At 44.0% G+C, this 20504-nt stretch overlaps 2 protein-coding genes across 2 annotated transcripts; both read left to right on the top strand.

Moving 5' to 3' along the window:
- Window positions 1-5027: 5027 nt before the first annotated feature.
- On the top strand, window positions 5028-8613 carry HOXA9 (homeobox A9). Its single transcript, XM_083469000.1, has 2 exons — window positions 5028-5669; window positions 7062-8613. The coding sequence occupies exons 1-2, from the start codon at window positions 5117-5119 to the stop codon at window positions 7298-7300; spliced, it is 792 nt and encodes a 263-aa protein (XP_083325126.1). The 5' UTR covers window positions 5028-5116; the 3' UTR covers window positions 7301-8613.
- A 6959-nt stretch (window positions 8614-15572) lies between these two features.
- Window positions 15573-19497, top strand: HOXA7 (homeobox A7). Its single transcript, XM_083469003.1, has 2 exons — window positions 15573-16175; window positions 17517-19497. The coding sequence occupies exons 1-2, from the start codon at window positions 15797-15799 to the stop codon at window positions 17831-17833; spliced, it is 696 nt and encodes a 231-aa protein (XP_083325129.1). The 5' UTR covers window positions 15573-15796; the 3' UTR covers window positions 17834-19497.
- Window positions 19498-20504: the final 1007 nt, after the last annotated feature.

Below are 20504 nucleotides of genomic sequence, written 5' to 3'. Positions count from 1 at the left end.
GAGAGAATCTGGTAGCAATTTCCATCCCTGCTTACTGGTTCTATCTCATTATATTTTATTGAGCTATATTGTGTTATGAGGTCTCGCCGCCGGCCCGTTTGCGCAAACACACACACACACACACACACACACACACACACACACACACAGCCCTTGCTCTCCCTTTACTTACAGTGGTGGCCTTCAGAATCACTGTTTTCTCTCCGCTGTTTCTCCCCCCACCCCGAAGCTAGAACAGTCCTTCCAATGTCTGCAGGGAATGCAGACCCTAAGGGCATAAGGGGCGGAAAGAGGGAGCCCGGGGGGGCAGGAAAACTCGGGAGGGGGGACCCCAAGGATTTCTCCGTAGCTCACAAGGCCTCGGTTACGATCATTATTGGAGTGTGTCCGGGCGCCTGCATTCCAATGAGGGGGAATAAGCAACAGCGACCTCGCTTGGGCTCGAGGCTGCGCTGTGCTGTCGCTTTGCCTTTTATGCGCAGCAGCCCAGCGAGAGGCGAAGGAGCTGCAGCGCCTTGTTTACACCGGATACACACATTGTTTACAGCTATTGTAAATGAACAAGACCTCTCCCTTCCATGTCCTGCGGTGGGTACGGGTGCGTGGGTATTGGGAAACGCACGGGAATATCCTTTATATTCTTTTTTTCCCCCTCCTCCACCCTTCAACTTTCCGAACCTTTCAGAGAACAATTAAAAAGGCTGGAGAAATCAGATTTGTTTAATTCTGCCTCCCACAAACACACACCGTCCCGTCAATTTTGGGGGGAGCCTTTGCCACGGTTGAATAATTTAAATGGCAAGTTCACACGATAAGTGCTTCGGGGGCATTGCTGCTTATAATATGGACATTGTGTGGTTATGTATGTGTCTGTGTTTGCACGAATGCACGTGCCTACGGCTTGGATCTAGAGGACGTACATGTTCCCACCACATGAATACAGAAAGAAGGCCCTGCTGTATGCAAGCAGCTACCATGGCCAGCCTTCTGTATGAAGTCTGTGCTTCTTCTGAATCATTCTATGATTGTTTGGTCACTTATCTCAAGCAAAGCTTATTTAAAAGCTAAAAACACAACAAAACAGACAAACCCAAGAACCCGGAATTCTCCATATCAGTGCGCAATACATTACCTCCTACAGAATATTATCCAAATCCTATTAGGACTACTTTTCTTTCTTTCTTTCTTTCTTTCTTTCTTTCTTTCTTTCTTTCTTTTTAAAAAGAGAAATCTCTATATGTCTCTGTGTGTACACACATATATATGTTTGCATGAATGAGAGGGAGAAGGGGGTGGAATATATGTGGGGGGAGGAGAGAGAGAAACATTAGTCAATTATATTGCTTAGATATGTTTAGGAACATACTGATTACTTCAGACTCTGTGTAAAATAAGTAAATAAAGTGCGAGCACACAGTTATAACCCTTAAACGGCGTTTTTATTTTTCCTTTGATCTGTCTGGTAGGTAGATTCAAGGGTTAAAACCTAATAATGCGTGTGTGTGTGTGTGTGTGTGTGTGTGTGTGTGTAACCAGATATAGTTATTAAAACTCTGAAGCTGCGACCATATATGCACACTAACTTGAAATAAATACTGTTGAGATCAGTATAACATTTTTAACCTGGGCGAAAATTTCCCGAAATGGGCGAGACAGTGTATATGGGTTGTTTATATGTCACGGCTACCGTTCTGCACACACTTACTCGGGAGTAAGTCCCAAATTTATGTGTTCAGGGTAATGTCCAAAGACTGGTAGCCGCCTTATTCCAACCCGAAGCCTATTTCATTGGAGCTAATTAACAGTTCAAAGTAAGCAGGAATTCGGCTAATGAGGAGGCTTTCTCCATTTTCATATTATTTGTCGCTAAATGGAAGTCAGCTATAGGTGCTACAAAGCCGAGCTATTAAAAAAAGATTCCTGTTGATACTGAAAATACAATATGTGCACCAAATGAAGAAAATGGCGAAGTACTTTGTATTTATCCTTTTCTATCATTTCGAAGGTGAATGTAACAAATCATCTTTAAATTCTTTAATTTTAATGGTTCAGCAGCCAGCTTTTTTAAGGGAACTCTGAAATGTTTATCCCTTTATTGTAACGCGAGCCTTACATTTCAAATTTCTACATGTCTACTCAAAAGTAAGTCCCACTGAGTTCAATGGCGCTTCTAGGTAACTGGGTAAAGAGACTGCAGTCTTAGACTGCAATTTTACCCAGAAGTAAGTCCCACTCAGCTTTAATGGGACTTACTCTGTAGTACGTGCCGGGGATTGCAGCTGGATCATTCCCGTTGTTTCCCACTCTCAAAGGCTTAATCCGGAATGAAAAGTCACTACCGCCTCCGAAACCCCAAAAAGTCATAAAAACATTTAGGAATCCTGCTGTTAAGATTATTTTTCTCCTTCGAGGAGGAAGGAAGTTCTGCCAGCATATTTCACAACAGCTGACTCTCGATTTTAAACAAAAATGACGTAAGACTTCCGTCTTTCCAGGAGAGAAACCGACTAATAATAATATTTTCCTCCTCTCTCCTGTTGAGGATATCGCACTAAGGCGATCACATACTTTAGCTGTAATTACATAGGAAGACATTTGTCTACTTTTTTTTTTTTTTAAGAAATGGCTTTGTTGAGGCATGGGAAGAGATTTCCAGCAACGCCCCTGCGAAATTGTTTCTGCTGAGGATCTGTGAAATATTAATTGTTTCTTGTAATCTCGGGACCTTATGTCAAAAAAAGAGAACTGACTGCTAATTTAAGTTTTTCTCAAGACTCAGCTATTGGAGAAGTATGAAAGGGGAAAAGAACGCTGACGTGATGTAAAGCTAATGAGAACCACACTTTTTGCGCTCACAATATTCACAGACGAATTTCATTAGCACGCGGTTTCCTTGCTATTTGCCCCGTCTCTAGCCTGACGAAGAGTTAAAAAAAATAAAATAATAAAATAAAAATACAGAGATCCTTATTCTCTTCCCCATCCTCCCAGTAGCAGAACACAGCATTTCTTTCCAAAGAAAGAAAGAAAAAAAGAAAGAAAGAAAGAGAAATAAATAAATAGGGGGGGGAAGACGTTTAGGAATCCTCCGGAGAAAGACAATGAATGCAAATGTCACCGACAATCCACCATTTAGTCATAACTTTAATCCACAACACTGGACTTGATCTGAGACCGTATCACCTTCTCCTTGTTTTTCCTAGACGGCGGTAACCCTCCGCCGCTTACAGAAGCCATATAAGAACGTGCCAGAGAGTAAATAACTATTTGCACCTCAAATCCGACGGCTCGGGAATGCGATCCGCCAGCGGGGATACTGCATAAAAATGCAAGGGCGAAAGAGGGTGCCCCTTTAAAGGCAGGCGACAGACAGGATTTTTGCTCCTATTTTGCTTTCATGCATGCTTAGGAATTAATCGTCATGAAGTGTGTGTGTGTGTGTGTGTGTGTGTGTGTGTGTGTGTGTGTAGTGTAGTGTGTGTATAGTGTGTGTGTGTGTGTGTGTGTGTGTGTGTGTGTGTGTATTCCTTCCCCACCCACAGACAGACACACAGTCTCACACACTCACAGTCTCCAACATAGCTGTGCTTTATCCGGTTCTTGACAGAATGTGTAGTTACACTTCAGAGAGAGAGAGAGAGAGAGAGACAGAAGGGATAAAATGCCCAGTGGCCGTGGATCCCGCTGCAGTCAACTTGATCGAGGGGGATGTGTCCGCTCAGTTTTTCTCCCGCATAAAAGTTCTCTTCTGCATTCCTCCTCTTGACTTGGTCTCTTCCTTTTACCAAAATAAAATAAAATAAAATAAAATATAAAGGTTATCTAGTTGTCAAACCTGCATCAAAGAACAGGGCATCAAACAACTTCTTGATAAAATGTCACAATATTATTTAAAAGAAAAACAGCAAGAAGGGTAATTGTCTCCCACACCTGCACGTTAAGCTAGTATTTGTGGCAGAATTTAAATGTGTCTGCGGTTCCTTGCCTTATTCTGCTGCTGGAATTATTTCGGGGGCTGTGCTGGGGGCGAGGGGAGGGAGAGAGAAGAGAAAGAGATTACTGAGGAGCCAGGAGGTGGGTGTTTTGGATTCCTAGTTGTGGGTCCGATTCCACAGTGAGGGATTCCTGGCTGTGGGTCCGAGGACTCTTAGATCGGAGGTGCAGATAAAGATGCAAATTTCGATATCGATTTGAGATCTCTCTCCCCCAGCCCCAGTTATCCTCCTGCTCTGTTCGGCGGTGGGCAGATTCCCTTTTGGAAAGGGGAATCGTGTTGGATTTGACTTTTCCCTGCCAGCCCCAGTTAGCTCTGAACTCAACGGCACAGTATTATTTACAGTGAGTTCCCAAACTAAACACAATAGTATAATTTAACCTTTCCAGGCACTCGTAAATTTTTACTGCTGTGAAACACAGCGATGCAAATGAATATGCTCGTAGTTACTGACTTAATAACAACCCCGTGGCTCCCGAAACAATAACTCCTTATGAAATATAATAAATATATATTTAAATACAGTATGCCGCCAATGTTATTTTGCTTTTTTATTGCTTCAATTATTGTATAATTTTATGTGAAGGTCTCCGATCACAAGGAGGGTAGCCTGTCTTTGTGTGTGTGTGAGCGTGAGTGAGTGAGTATGTGTGTGTGTATGTGTGTGTGTGTGTGTGAGAGAGAGAGACTTGGCTTTTTTTTTTTTTTTTTTTGCAAGGAACACGGACCATTGATGGGATGATTAATTATGATATAAAATAGTCCGCTTTAGAAAGGTGGCCATACCCAAAATTCTGATCTTTTAATCTCGATCAGCCACAATTAAAACAAATATTGCCTTACAAGTCGTCTATCCCTTTGCATAAAAACATATGGCTTTGCTATAAAAATGATGACGGGAAAACACTGACCCATTAATAGCCTGCGGACTGATTTATACTTTATTGTTCTGCTGCCCGGCCATGTGACGCGAGGCAGCCAATGGGCTGACAGGCAGCCTTCAACTTATTAGGTGACTGTACTTCTTCGTGAGGACCAAGTTGTTACATGAAATCTGCAGTTTCATAATTTCGCCAGGTCTTGCCTCTCCTTTTTTTGCACTGGGGCTGGGGCTTGGCTTGGATGGCTATGTCTTCTTCGGGGACGCTCAGCAACTACTACGTGGACTCTTTCCTCATCCACGACAGCGAGGAGCTGGTGCAGTCCCGCTATGGCTCGGCTTCTCTAGGTCAGCCGGCCAGGCAGGCGACCCTTGGAGACCACCCCGAGTTCACCCCGTGCAGCTTTCAGTCGAAAACCTCCGTCTTCAGCACTTCCTGGAACGCCGTGCACCCGCCGAGCGCTAACAATGTGCCCACCGTGTACCACCCGTACGTGCATCACCAGGCACCAATGGCAGCGCCCGACGGCAGGTACATGCGCTCGTGGCTGGAGCCCATGCCGGGCTCCTTGTCTTTCCCGGGCTTGCCGGCCAGCAGGCATTACGGCATTAAACCTGAACCGCTCACGGCCAGGAGGGGTGACTGTACCACCTTTGACACGCACGCGCTCTCTCTGACTGACTATGCTTGTGGTTCTCCTCCAGCTGATAGGGATAAGCAAGGCAACGACGGCGCGTTCTCGGAAAACAATGGCGAGAGCGAGGCGAACGGAGACAAGCCCCAGATCGACCCAAGTAAGTGCCATCCGCCTGGGCTTGGGCGGGAGGAGGGTGGGCGGGTGGGTAGGGGGCTGGGTGTCGAGAGCCACCGTCTACCGCGAGCTATGCGGCAATGGCTGCTGGGTGGGTGACTGGGTGGGGGCTTCTGTGGTCATAGAAGAACGTCCAGCGGCACCACTGAGCTTCTCTCTATCTCTCTGTGTGTAGAATTGTGTGCGTAAAACGGGAAGATGGTTGCGCATGCATATACGCGTGTATGTATATATTTGGTGCCACAGTCTTTGTAGGCTTTGTAGGTCTATGCAGCCAGCTAGGTCTGTGTGTGTTTCTCAGCGTCAAGGTGCCAGCAAAGTCCAGCATGACCTCCCTGTCGCAACAGTGTGCAGGGGCGCGTCACCAGCGTGTTTTCCTGGGCGCACGCTTCAGCTACAAAGCCACATTGGGGGGGGGGATGGGAGGAGAGAGCCGGGCGGTGTAAGGGGGGGCGGCGTGAGAGGGTGGTGGTCGCGCACAACCCAAGTTACTTGGGAGAGGCGAGGAAAAACAAAACATTGGATGTGAATCTGATCCCTTTGTGACGACTGAGCTAGGAAAGCCAAGAACGACAACTGTGCATGTGTGTGTGTGTGTTTTCTCTAACTTCATTTTAGCACTCTCTTTGGCGACTGTTTATTCCAATCCTTTGCTTGTTGCTAACACCTTCGCTTGCCTTTAGAACTGAGCTAGCGGATCAATAGTGCAGGCACGGCAAATAATGCCAAATGCAAATGTGTGAGTGGGTGTTTTCCTACCTAAGCAAGCCAGGCTTCGCCCGAAGAGAGGGCCGGGTGGGTGTGTTCCCTTATCTCCTTGAAAGCGTCCAGTGGTTATATAATAGAAGGTCAGAACTGGAAAGTGAAACATTTTCCGTAAGACACTTATTCTCAGGGGTTGTGCACCGGTCCTATATTTTTTTTCCCGGAGGGGGAGAGGACAGAGAGAAATCAGGGGGCTTGGCTGAGAGGAGGCTAAGCAGCAAAGCCAGGCTTTGAAATCACACCCTATATAAACACTATGAAGAAGTGAGGCGGTGGCCAGTGGGGTTCCCCCCTCCCTTTTTCTTTTTCTTTTTTTACTACGCGTAATTCTACGTGACCTTTTCCATGTGTCTCAGTTTGGAGTCCATTGTGTCTGACCCCATCCTGTATGTCTGTCCAAAGGAAAGGAATGTCGTAAACCACCAATATCAGGGCATCCATGCTCTTCAAAAGGAAGGTGGTGGCTTGGGGGGTGGGGGGTGGGAGGAGGTGCTGTTTGTGTGCCTATGGGGTGGAGATGCAGTCATAATAGCAGTACCGGGGGGGGGGTGTTGGTGCGGGGTTCTGTCCTTCGCCAACTTAACCCTCTTTGGCGTCGTTTTCCTTGCAGACAACCCGGCCGCGAATTGGTTGCACGCGAGATCCACTCGGAAAAAACGGTGCCCTTACACCAAGCACCAGACGCTGGAACTGGAGAAAGAGTTTTTGTTCAACATGTATCTCACCAGGGACCGACGGTACGAAGTGGCCCGGCTCCTGAATTTAACCGAGAGACAAGTGAAAATCTGGTTTCAGAACCGGAGGATGAAAATGAAGAAAATCAACAAAGACCGAGCGAAGGATGAATGATGCTCGGCTTCCAGGTTTAATCACGTTTCAAACAGCAAAAATCTCCCCTTCCAGCGCAACGCAACACAATCCTCCCCTCTTCTGTTCCCAGCATACCCCGAGACTGTGTCCAGGCCTCATGTGTTGTTGTTATTATTATTATTATTATTATTAATATTATTTGGGGTTTCCCACCCCCCTGGGGTTGTTGCTGTTGTTTTGTCCTTGGCCAATTCAGCTCTTGAATGTATCTCGCCAGCGTGCAGGGAGATATGGCTGTGCTCCGGTGCTATTATGGAGGTACCCAGATTTATCATTTTCTAATCATAGGAAAGGAAAGGGGGGCATTAAACTCGGAAGGCTGATCTGTTGGCTTGTCTAAATCTACCTGTCCTTCACGAAAGAAAGAAAGAAAAAAAGAAAGAAAGAAAGAAACTACCTTTTTAATGCACAATTCTTTACAGACTGTATAGGTTAGTCGACGTAGTTAATTTTATTTGCTCTTTGCGCGGCAGAGAGAGGTCTGCTCTAATACTTGAACACTGTGTTTTATTGTGGTAATTATATTTGTGACTCAATTTTTTGTGCTTGGGTGCTGTACCAGATGTGATTGTGTAAGCTAGGATTCAATTTGAACTCAGGTTGTTTATTATAAAGGTTGCATAGAGTATAGCTCGGTAGTGTAAGGAGTCCTTTTTTCTGTATCATTATTAGACAGTGAACCTTGGATTGTACCGGGGGGAACCAATTCGTTCGCTCTCTTTCTATCCCAGCTTTTAAACACAAAAGTGGGGGGCATGATCTGGGATAGCCAAGGACTTGTGGACCCCCCAGTTCTTTTGAAGCAAGTCATTTTCGTATGCACACCTGATCGATCTATCTATCTATATATATATAGTACAGTCTTCGTCAGTTGTATATATCATAATCTATATATTAAAGAAAGAAACCCTTAATAATCAGGCTAGCTTGGATCTTGTTTTTGCACCCGTGAGCAATTTTGAGATAACGGAGCTATACCTATATGTGAAAAAGAAGGTAACTACCTATGGTTTACGTTTTGAGTTTAATCGAATTTAATTGATTCTTATTGTAATGAAGTTTAATTTTATTGATAATAAATTATACACTCTAAAAAAACCTACCTTTTGGTTATTGTAGATTTGTATCGATTATTAACATAAAAAATAAAAAGTCCTGGACTTTATGTTTATGCAGAAGCTACACTGTATATTTTGCAATAGTTACCTCATGGCCTACTGACCAAATAGTTGTGTCCAGAATGATATTTAACTTTTTGCTAAATAAAATATATATTGATTCTTTTAAAAAAATATATTGTGCTGTTTTTAAGATTATTAAGAAGGCAAAACCTGCCCATCTTTACCTTTGGAGAGCAATCAAAATCCTAACACTGGTCCTTTAACACGGTTACTCAAAAGGAAGACCCACTCATTTTGATGGAACTTAACTTCCAAGCAGTTATGGTTCACATGGCAAATCCTTCTCCCAAACGAAAACGCGAGTGGAATCTGGGAGAAGAAGACAGTGGAGTAACTCGGCCAGGCACGTTGCGCCCAGGCTACCCAACGATTGCAAAGAACCCTGAACTGGAAACTAAGGATAGTAACTAGTGTGGGTGTCTTTAATTAGTTAAGATGCTGTGAAATAATAATAATAATAATAATAATAATAATAATAATAATAATAATAATAATAATAATAATAATAATAAATAATGGAATTGATAAACATAAACCAAAGCAGCAGGACAAAATTTCGGTGACCTTTTGCAGGAATAATCTAGTCAGTACCCGCCCCCCTTTCAACTCTCATTTTTTTTAAAAAAAACAGCTTGGCTTCCAGAAGCAAATAATCCATAGAGTATGAAATTTCATCCATGTCTCTTCATAGAGAAAGCATTCCCAATGTAAAACCCATTCCAGCTGCTTTCTGTGTCCTCCGTGCATTCTCGCCCGCGAAATCAACACACCGCATTTGACGCAGCCAAAGATGGAGGCTTATCGGGCAACAAGGGACGCTAGAAAGGTTTTTTGGTCGTTGTTTATAAAGTTCAGGTTAGAAAATCGGGCTGGTTGGCAAAGGGGTGTTGGTGATGGAGATTAACCAACACTTTAACGAATACATGCAGGCGATGGAGTGGGGGTGGGCAGTCCAAACGCATGAAGAAAAAAAGGAATTCTGACGCGTTGGGAGTTTAGGCGTGCCTCGGGCAGGCTCGGCTCTCCGCTCTGAAATTATTATCCTCCCCCATAAAAAAATATACCAGTTAGAGCAGAGTTGTGCACAAGACCAAACAGGGACTCCTCTGTAGCTCATTGCAGAAGAGTTTATTTTAAAGGCACAAACAAGCCCGCACACTTCCAGCTAACAAGTCTTAGCTGAAGAAGCTGTTAAGAAAATTCAGAGCCATAGTGTGCCATAAAAGAAAATGACGGCTGTAACCGTTTATGGGGTGTAAAATGCTGCAGGGCTGAAGGCAAGAACCTTCAGTGTCTCAGGCTTTGAAAATGTTCGAAGGTTTAGAGAAGCAGGGGAAATCACTTGGAGTTTTGTTGGCCTTTTTAATTTTAATTTTTTAAAATAAAGAAATCTCTGGTAAATTGCATTAAATTAACACAAAGCGAAACAGTTCTTGTCTGCAAAAACAAGGGGGGGGGGAGTTCTAATTAATGCCTGTCCCAGTGGTTTGGGATGTTGCGACGCCCTCTGTTGTTGCAGACAGTGGGGACTTCAAAGAATCCGCATTGGAAGTGCGTAATAAATGGCAGGTCTGCAAACTGTCTGGAATTCGGCCCTTAATGAGTTTACAACTGTCCAGCCACAATTAAGATTTTCTACAAAAGCCCTTTCATTTGTTTTGTCTGGCTGTTTTAGATAAAGCGGCTCTGCGGAAATAGCTCGTTTTTATTAGCCCTTTCCCCTCTGAAATGTAGGCTGTAAGGTGAACGTTTATCTTTAATGAATATACCGCTGGAACCTTTTCTATAATTGCTACTGCATGGCAAAGTAGATTACCGAAGCGTTTGCAGGGGTAGATATCAGCTATGTTTACACGTTCGCCAGATTCCTGCACCTATTTTATTGCTTGCGGTTACCAGGACGGAACAGCAGATGGCAGTGTTGTTCCACGAAAACAAGGGCGATTTCCGCCATGAAGCCAATGGAAAAAATTCTAAAATGTCGACTTCCTCGGAGCAGCATATGCGGTTTTGAAACTCCTGATTTGATATTAACAAAAGGCGATGTTATATATGTCCCCACTTCTAAAAGGAATACCTTAATGCTTCAGTATTTCGTGTTTCCATATTTAATACTCTTAAAAGTCAATAACTGCAATGGTAAAGTTCTCCGTCTATAACTATTAGTATTAGTATTAGTATTATCATGCCAGTTCTGTACAGATTGATATTTTCCCCTCTCAGCTTGAAGCCTGCTTCAAGAATACTGCTAATTTGACCGCAGTAAGAGCAAATAATATGTCGTGCGCCTGAGTGCACGTATCAAACACATGTACAGTGAGACTATATTTAACAGTTTAAGCTTATACAGATGCATTTGGGTTAAACACCCCGTGTATATTGTAATCGACTAATGAAAATGCATAACGGATATATAATGTAAAGATATATAATGCACAAAGTCAAAGCAGATATTCTCACACAATATAATCGTTTGTATTAACCCATTCATGGCTTAGGCAATCTACCTGGGAATCTGCCCCAGTGAATGCAGCAAGGCTTCTTACTTCAGAGTAGACCTGTATAGGACTGCACTACGCTATACTGAGGCCGCATAAGCAATTTTTATAGCCGGGAATCTCAAAGCGCTTGGAATGCGGATGCTGGTGACTGAAACGCGGCGGAGTTGTTAAAGAAACATGCTCAGTGTGTATTTAAAAAGAACAACAACACACAGTTAGACGTGGGTTTTTTTATTTTATTTTTTAAAAAAATGCTCCGATCAATTTTCTTAAAAAAGTATTTATTAGGAGCAAAGAGTTTTCACAATGCAATGGGCGAGCTTTTGAGATGCTGAACATGGATGGCTCCATCTTAATCTCTTATTCAGCCAAAGATCCCTCCCTTTGGCTCCATTCTGCTCTGGGCCAGAATCTTTCCGAAACAACGTTCTTTTCGCCGGGCCAAAGCAGAGGCTCTAAGTTGGTGGCTTGGCAACAAAATTTAATTTGAAAATTATTTACCGGCCACTGAATTCCTTCACCAGATGTCTTGGAGGCAGTTAAAGGCTCCCGCTCGCTTTCTTAAGCAATTTCATCTCTGTGGGACCCGGTTTAATTATGCAGTGCAGATGATAACAGTTCTAACACACCGCATGACTAAGATGCCTGTACGAATCTAGGCTGGAACTCTTACGGCATTTTATTTACTCTTTCTCATATATATATATGTGTGTGTGTGTGTGTATGTTTATGTATATATAGTATATATTGTATATATTGTGTGTGTGTGTGTGTGTGTGTGTGTGTGTGTGTGTGTGTGTGTATATATATATATATATATATACACCTCTCCTTCACTTCTGAATTCTACGGCTCCATCGATTAGTAATTGAGCCATATACACAAACATACATACGGAAGATAGATGAATGGACTCGATGTTTGTGAATAAATAAGACAATTAAACCACAAATGTGTGTCTACTGTACCGAAATTAAGAGCCAAGAAAGACAACATTATTGGGGAAATGCTTTAAGTTTGCGTCTTTTTTCCCTGCAAAAAAAGAAAAAGAACGTTTAGCAGTCAAACGTTTCCCACTAAATGTGATTATCAAAGGTATTTCATTGTAATTCCTTAGTGGGAATCCAGGAGGATTCCTAAAAAAGACTGGAAATTTATTGTGCATTTATTTAGGATGGAACTTACATATACTCTACTTCATACAAATCCCCAGTAGAAAATGTCGTTTATATGAACGAAGGACTGGTCATGGCAGCTTTTAATGTTAATTCTTATTGTCTCGTGTGTACTTTTAATGTAGCTTGTCCTCAATGGCTTCAGCTACAGTGAAATGCAAACACAAATATATACATTTTTTGCAAGTAATTTGGACAATGGGTGATCAATGGAGGGAAGAAAGGAGGAAGAAAGCAGCTGAAAGAGCGGTATAATACCTCAAGTCCAAATTGCAGAAAATTCTTTGCTTGATCCCAAAATAAACCACCCTGCAGAATGACCAGTTGGTGTGTGTGTTTTTAAATCATCCTCGTTATTTTTTAACTTTTTATTCTGTGGGTGGAGGTAGTTTTTAAACGAGGTTTGTTTAGAGAAACCTAGAAAGCAGCAGTTTCCAGGTTACAATTTTTTAAAGGGGGCGGAGAGGGCACTTTGGATGGAATGAGTGACCTAGGGAAAGCTTTAAATAGTTAAGCAGTATCCATTCCAAAGTATCTTTTATTTTTATTTTTAAGTGGGATGGAGAATAGAGGCATCTTCGAAAACTGGACACCATTAAATTTCCGCATTCATGTACCGGTAATATGTCCAGGAAACATGGCTTAGAAGTGAATAATCATTTCCCCCCTCTTTTTTGCTATTTATACTGGAAGTCTATACTTTGGAGGTGATTCGGAGCTCATTGCGAAGGGACATTCCGTTTAGCGAGGGTTAGTCCTGAGACTTTATTATAAAACGCCCTATTTCCTGGAGGGTAGGCCGTGGACAACGGGTGTGTGTGTGAGAGAGATGGTCTTCTCAGCGTTTAAGAAGCGTCTAAGCAGCGTTTCCAAGAAGTGACTTTAGGCAAACGCGATTTTAAAATATATTTATATAATCCCAGCAGAACTGAGACACACACACACGTCTAAGAAAGCAGTGTGCGGTTTGATCCTCCCAGACCTCGGCCTCAAAGCTAGTTGCACTTAACGGTGTCCTTTAAAGACTCATCGATAAAATTCTGTCTTGCTCTTATCAATACCCAAGTCTAGACTGTCGGTTCTGTTTGCTGCTGCTTTCTTCTGGCATCTTGGCTGCGTTGTCACCAGAGGAGCAATTTATTGGCAGAATGCCGTCTAATTCCGCTTCTTTGATCTGGCTCGTCGTCTTTGGCAGGTTTTCTTTCGCCTTCCCTTCTAACTTCTTAGTCCTCTTTTATTTTTCTCAGGAGGCTTTTCTTTCTTTCTTAAAATTTCAAGGTTATTTTTTAAGGGGGTATTATTATTATTGTAGCCCCTCAATCTTGCATCACACGCCTCTCTCTCTCCCCCCCCAACACACACATTTTCTTCCTTTGGGTTTGACAGCCATCTTGGTGCCTTGACCGATCTTGGCGGAATGAAAACCAAAGACGTCTGTCGATGCAACCAGACTGTTCTCTCCTAGGAATAGCAAAGTAAACCTCGAAGGGCGGTCTCCGCGCCCAGGACCGGCTCCAGTCCATATCACTGATTGTGAAGACGAGTTCATGATAATAATGTTCTTCCTTTCCAAAACTGTACACCAACACCTCTCTCCAGCCCCTGTTGCACCCGGGCCTCCTCAGGCCCCTTAGCTGAGCCCTCCCCCCCTTCCCTCCCATGGGTTGCCAAAATGTGCCCCTCTGAAGGGTCCCTGCGAAATATGGGCCAGGCATAATTTTAAACTGGTGAGAACCTCTTTGTACACACAGGATACCAAACTCTATAATCTAAAGGGAGAATTTCCGGGGCAATCTCATTGTCCTCCTTCCAGTTTATGGTGTGCAATATAGCAGGGCAGTAAAAGCTGTCTTTACCAAAACTCCCCCGTCTGAGGGAAGGAAACTAGTTTTACGATCCGTTTTAAAGGAAGGGTAGGGCGCAACATCCTCAATGGCGTGTCCTCTTATTGCTTAGTGGGGGCCGAGTGTTTAGAAATTAAGGAGCTGCCTTATCCGAGATCTGGGACGGACACACAGACACATGCCACCGCTCTCGTCACCACCAACACCACCACATAAAGTCAGAGGTAGGTATTTATTTACCCCGGGGCGGGGGAGGAGAAAGAAGAAGCCAGGATGAAACAAAGAAACCTGAGTCCGCATCCCAAGTCTCTTCGATTTTTTTTTTTAAAATAAGAGGTGCTGAAAGTCCGTTTGTTTTTATTTTATTTCCCACTGTATCATTTTTTTGGGGGGGGGAGTGGCTGAAATATGCATGCTAATGCATAGAAGAAATCCGCACCAGTAAAGGCAGACCGGCTGCATTATCACCGAAAAACAAAAACAAAACAAAACAAAACTCCCTCCTGGATATAAACCTTCCTGGAGTAAAAGGAACAGGCAAAAGTAGACACATGCCTTCTTCCTCTTCTTCTTCTTCTTCTTCTTCTTCTTCTTCTTCTTCTTCTTCTTCTTCTTCTTCTTCTTCTTCTCCTCCTCCTCCTCCTCCTCCTCCTCCTCCTCTTTCTTTTTAGGAAAGATACCCACCCGTCCTCCCTCAGATATGCTGTGCTTTTTCTCTATTTGTGTTTTGTTGCTGAGGAAGAGAATTTGGCAAAAGAGGGAGAGAGAGATGATAGAACACGTATTTAGCAACCCTTCACTCATCTCGCCAGCAGCGATTAGCCGAATATGTCTGTCAATATCTTAATAAATCTGCGAGCAAATTGGGAAGCCTCTCATATAAATATTTCATTCTTTCCTTTCCTGAGGAAAAATAAATGTGAGCAGGATACAGAAGGATTTGCCAAATGAGTTCATTCATACACACACACACACACACACACACACACACACACACACTTGAGATAGACAGAGGCAGATAACACATCCTGCATAATGGTGGTGGTGGTTTTTACTATGGGGGTATTTTTATGGGCACCTTGCCTTTGTATTTTTTTTTTAATGTGCTTTCCCTCCCGCAGTTCTATCCCTTCCCTTTCGGAATATGGAAGAGCTGAAAGGCGGAGAGAGATAAGAAACAAGAAAAACAAACAGGAAATATACATGGAAACTCAGAGTTGTGTTTGTGGTTTATTTCCAGCTCTGCAGGAAATATGGCTGAGGAGTGGGGTATATGCAGGAGAAGAACAGAAATGCCTTTTCCTCCCCTTAAAAAAAGAAAAGACAAGGAGAAAAGGGGCAGAGAGAATAAAGATGCAAAGAGGGAAATGTGTATTTCAAAACACTGGGTTGACGTTTCTTATTCTAGCTCCCTCTGCCTCGGGGCTGATCTCGGCGCTCCCTCGGCTTTATCCGGAGCCTCTCCGGGAACCCGGGCCCCGTTGGAGCTGCCCGAGCGGCCAAGTCTCCCCCTCGCCTTCGAATCGGCCAGGCGTCGGCTCGATCCTCTTCCCCTTCCATCATAGGACCTTGTGAGCCACCCTGATCTATACCACCTGTGATGCAGGAGGAGATTGGAGGATGGGGTCATATGACTGGTCACGTGGTGGAGGCAGCTCAGTCCAAAAGAAAATGGGGTTTGGTGTAAATCTGGGGGTGTAATGTTATCATATATCACGCTACCTCGTAAAACCGACACGGAAGCCTACCGGACCACAAATCACCGGTCAAAATTATGAGTTCTTCGTATTATGTGAACGCTCTTTTTAGCAAATATACGACGGGGGCTGCTTCTCTCTTCCAAAATGCGGAGCCCACGTCTTGCTCCTTTGCTACCAACTCGCAGAGAAGCGGCTATGGACCAGGCGCTAGCGCGTTCACCTCCTCCATGCCTGCCTTGTACAACGTGAACAGCACCATATATCAAAGCCCGTTCTCTTCCGGATACAGCCTGGGCTCCGATGCCTACAACCTGCATTGCTCCTCTTTTGATCAGAACATTCCCGTCCTTTGCAATGACTTAACCAAACCCAGCTGTGACAAAGCGGAGGACAGCAACCTGCACAGCCAGGCGGAGAGTAATTTCCGGATATACCCCTGGATGAGATCTTCAGGTATGGGGGAGGAAGGAAGGAAGGAAGGAAGGGGGGTGGGGGGTGGGGGACAAAACCGAGATGCGGGCGGGGAAGGCCGGGCTGAGGGGGGGGGGGCGTTGGATTGAAAGCGCTGCCAAGCAGGCGAATGGCAACTTCCACGCGGGTGCGGGGGCAACTTCCACGCAAGGAGCGCGCGCGCGCCTGCCCTGCCTGCCTGCTTTTAATTAGAGCAAGCGGCGCCATTGCGCAGAAAGCCCGTGGCATTGTATGTAAATGAGTCTCATAAAACTTTTTATTGCCCAATTAATGGGTTCTAGCCTCGTAAATTTATTTAACTCTCTCTCCCTCTTTCTCTTTCCCTCCCCTGATATGGAATGGGAGCGTTGGGTTGAATTTTTGGTCGGGGCCCTAGGGAAATATGGGAAGGGTGATGGCGAAGGTGCCCCGAGACTGGCAGGGGGAGAGACTCGCTTCTCCTCGCCCGCACTGGCGAAGGAGCGGGGGGGGGAGTAATGCTGAGTGAGAGAAGAGCCGGGGGTGCGGACTGGGGTGGGGGACGTATCAGAGAGAGAGGGAAAAAAATATGGGGGGGAAATGGAGCTTTCTCTTTTGGAGTGAGCGAGAACGTTTGATTCCCTATTATTAATCTGACCCACCTTCCGCAAGAAATATAGACGGTCAGTGGTAGGCATGTCAATAAAGAAATGGGTTATTGGAGCGATGCAAACCCGAACCTGCAGTTAATTTTGCGGGAGGACAGGAAGACCTGCTCTTTTAACTGGGAGCAAAAGCGAGCCCTGAGTTCCAGACACCGCTTTGACTTCCGCCAGAGTCTGGAATGTGGCGGGCAAACCGGAGAGAGTTTGCTTTCAGTCAGTCGCCCTCTTTCCCCCCCGCCTGGGTTTATTTATTTAAACTACCTGGTTAAAACCCGAATTCCTCCACCCACCCGGTTTGTCGCCTTTGCCCCGGGCACTTGAGGGAAAGCTAAGCCTTCAGTTTTTAATATACTGTGCAGGAAGTCGGTGGGATTTGCTTCCGAGTAGACGTGTCTCAGAATTGGACGGTCAGCTTCTACCCACTGGCCAGGAAGTTACGCCTTGCTGGACTCAATGGAGCTTACTTCTGAGTAGGCATGAGCAAGATTGAAGTGTTGCTGTCCTGTTCCGAAATATTTATTTATTTATTTATTTATGGGGGGGGGATTCGTGTGTTTGTGTGTGTGTGTGTGTGAGAGAGAGAGAGAGAATAGGAAATAGAAGGGATTTGTTTTTCATTTGTTTGCCAGTGTTGTAAAACTATTTCCTGGTTCTCTAACTTCGGTGGTTCTTCCCCGGCCTCCCCAAATCCTCTCTTCAGGTCCGGATAGGAAGAGAGGGCGTCAGACCTATACCCGTTACCAAACTCTGGAGCTGGAGAAAGAATTCCATTTCAACCGCTACCTGACCCGGCGGCGGCGGATAGAGATCGCCCACGCCCTGTGCCTGACCGAGAGGCAGATCAAGATTTGGTTTCAAAACCGGCGCATGAAATGGAAGAAGGAACATAAAGAAGAAGCTGGAGGCGGCGGCGGCGGCAGCAGCGGCGCCCCGGCGGCCAACGACAGCACATCAGCTACTGCCTCTGTGGAGAAAGTAGAGGAGGAGGAGGAAGAAGAGGAAGAGGAAGCGGAATGAACGGACAACTCCCCCCCCCCTCTCCCGGGCTCTCGCTCGCTGGAGCCCAGCGCTCGTCTTCTGTATGCACGTGACATTGTAAACGCTCTCTTCAAATAATAATTAAAATCTATTTAAAAAGGAGACCCTTGCAATCGCCAATTCCAATTATAAGGGATGGGGGGAGAGGTGAGTTCACCTCGACTGGCCCTTCCGCATTCCCAGAGCATCCGAGACACAGCTCTGTGTAAACTAAGAGTAAAATTATCACTTGAACACCCGGACCAGTTTGGCTGTGAATGTCCAGACCTGTTGTGTTATTATTTTTTGTTACATGATAGACGGATAGATTTTTCTCCCCGCCCTGATATCTGTGAGGGGAGGGGGGTGTCGTAACTTGCACATAATAAGAAAAAGAAAAAGGGGAAAAAACGCTGGGGAGCCGCATATAGTTTAACTTCCAAATAAACTACCTGACTGTACTGGTCCCAATCAATCGCTAAGGGATAAGTGCATTAGGCTCACACTCAAACTACCTAATTTACGCTGAGGATCGATGTACTCCCAGTTACTGAAATTTTTTGTTGTTGTTTCTTTGTTTAAAATAACCTGAAGAAGGATTTGGGGGTGGGTGGGGAATTTCGAATTCCATGCGGGAGAAAACAATGACTAAACCACTACACTCAGCTGCAGTGATTTGTACTACCTATTTTCCAAACTACCTATTATCTAGCTCCGCCTACCTATCTTCAAAATTATGCTGTATTTTATTAATGCAAAAAGGAAAGATGACAATACTTAAAGCGGACCTTCCTTGCAGGACCTGAAGCGTAGCGCATAAGGTATAAAAGGGAAAACAATTTAAATGGGAGGCCTTCCCAAGTCCGCCACAGGATTTGATGCCTGGTATTGTTGAGTATAATTTAAAGTTTTTAAATAATAATAATAATATATTTATTCTAAGGCTGTTATTAAGTGGAAACAATATGCTGCAATGTAAGCTTTCGTCACACAAGTCTTCGCTAGGCCGAATTTGATGGAGGTTAAACCATCGCAATGGATTTGTACAAAGCGGTTTCATCGCGTCCTTTTTGTGCGGCTCTGCTCAAGGCCGATTTAGTGTTCCCTTTTGAGTTTTCTACCATTCTGCTTGATGCAACTGAAAAACACACAAAGCAACAAATTGAAAAAAAAAAAGATGTGAATTTAAGCACCGGCCACATATACCTATTCTCGGCCACCTTATTCCCTTCTCCCTATTGCCAGAATGTGTTAAGTCGGAAGCAGCGTTGATTTTCATAACAAAGAACGAATATTGTATATTGGGTCGAGGGAGGCTTGAGCCATTTCTGATTTTCTTGGACCTCATTGATAAATATACCATGTCATCTGCTGGGAAGCCTGTACTTGGTTAGGCAAACTTTGTAGCATGAAGCAACGTTGGCAACTCTGTATAAATAAATTCTGCCTTGAAAGTTTTGGCTAAACTTTATTCATAAAATGTACGTTACAATGTGTTTTTCCACTGTGAACATTGAGGTATCTCGTGTTAAAATTGAAGGGGGCGGGAAGTGCGTGTGTGTGTGTGCGTCTGCGTGAATACTCTTCGGAGGTGCTGTCGTGTATCGCCCACGTTCGATGTGTTTTATGTTACACAGAAATAAAAAAAATGCTTGTTGACAAAATATCCTCTCTTTTTTATTATTAAAAGTTACATATCTATATAAACATTTATATACACGTCTAGGCACACATGCAGACCCGCATCCAAATGCGAAAGTCCCGAGTATATACAAAACAACCCAAAGAAACTAACGATAACTCTCTCAACCTGGTACTTGGAAATGAATGCTAATATAATCACGAAAATCTGCTCTCACAGTGATCTACTTTATATATGAGAATGAGCGAGCAGGCTGCTAGCCACCCAGCAAGCAACCCAAATATTACTTGGGCGGAAATCTCGTGGATTCCAATCAGAGTTCCTTCCCCATAGTATAATGGGGATATAAAAGAGAGATTTTGCTTAAGATGAGTCTACTGGTTCGTTGGAAAACATACATCTGATTTCGAAGTAGGTCCTAATTAACTAATTCATGATTTGTTTTTCAAACGCATCTCGCGAGGTATATATAAGCTGGTATAGTCCGCACTTTGGAGAGGAAGTCACTGAAATTTCTGGAATGGAATGACTATAAGGCTCTTTAAGGCGCCGTCTGGAGGGTGCACGGTAGCCCCCGGAACACGGAATTAAGGACAATGCCATTAGCAAAGATATAACACGTATAGAACCTATTTCCATAGCATATTCCCAAAATATTTCTCCTACGAGCAATTTTTCTCCCCGCCCCCCTTTTATTCATTTAAAGCAAAACTGAGTGCTATCTCTCATATATATATATATATATATATATATATATATATATATATATATATATGGAAAGATAAATAAGAGTGGTGAGTGAATAAGGGCAGATTTCCTGCTGCTCTGTTAAAAGCGTGTGGCACAGTTTTAATATTCCCCCTATTATAAAATACAATTCAAAAATTGTCCAGACTGTGGGTCCTTTAAAAAATCTAGAGCTTGCCTCTCTGGTAAAATGGCGCCTCTCTAAGTCCTGCCTCTTTCTTAGTGAGGAGGAAAGAGCCATAAATCCGTTGTTGTTTATGAAAATTTACAACTTTGCAATAC

Source organism: Podarcis liolepis (genome assembly GCF_965112155.1).
Source record: "Podarcis liolepis genome assembly, chromosome: 12".
Classification (NCBI taxonomy): Eukaryota; Metazoa; Chordata; class Lepidosauria; order Squamata; family Lacertidae; genus Podarcis; species Podarcis liolepis.
The sequence above is the reverse complement of the archived record's forward strand: the minus strand, read 5'-3'. Positions and strand labels throughout refer to the sequence as shown.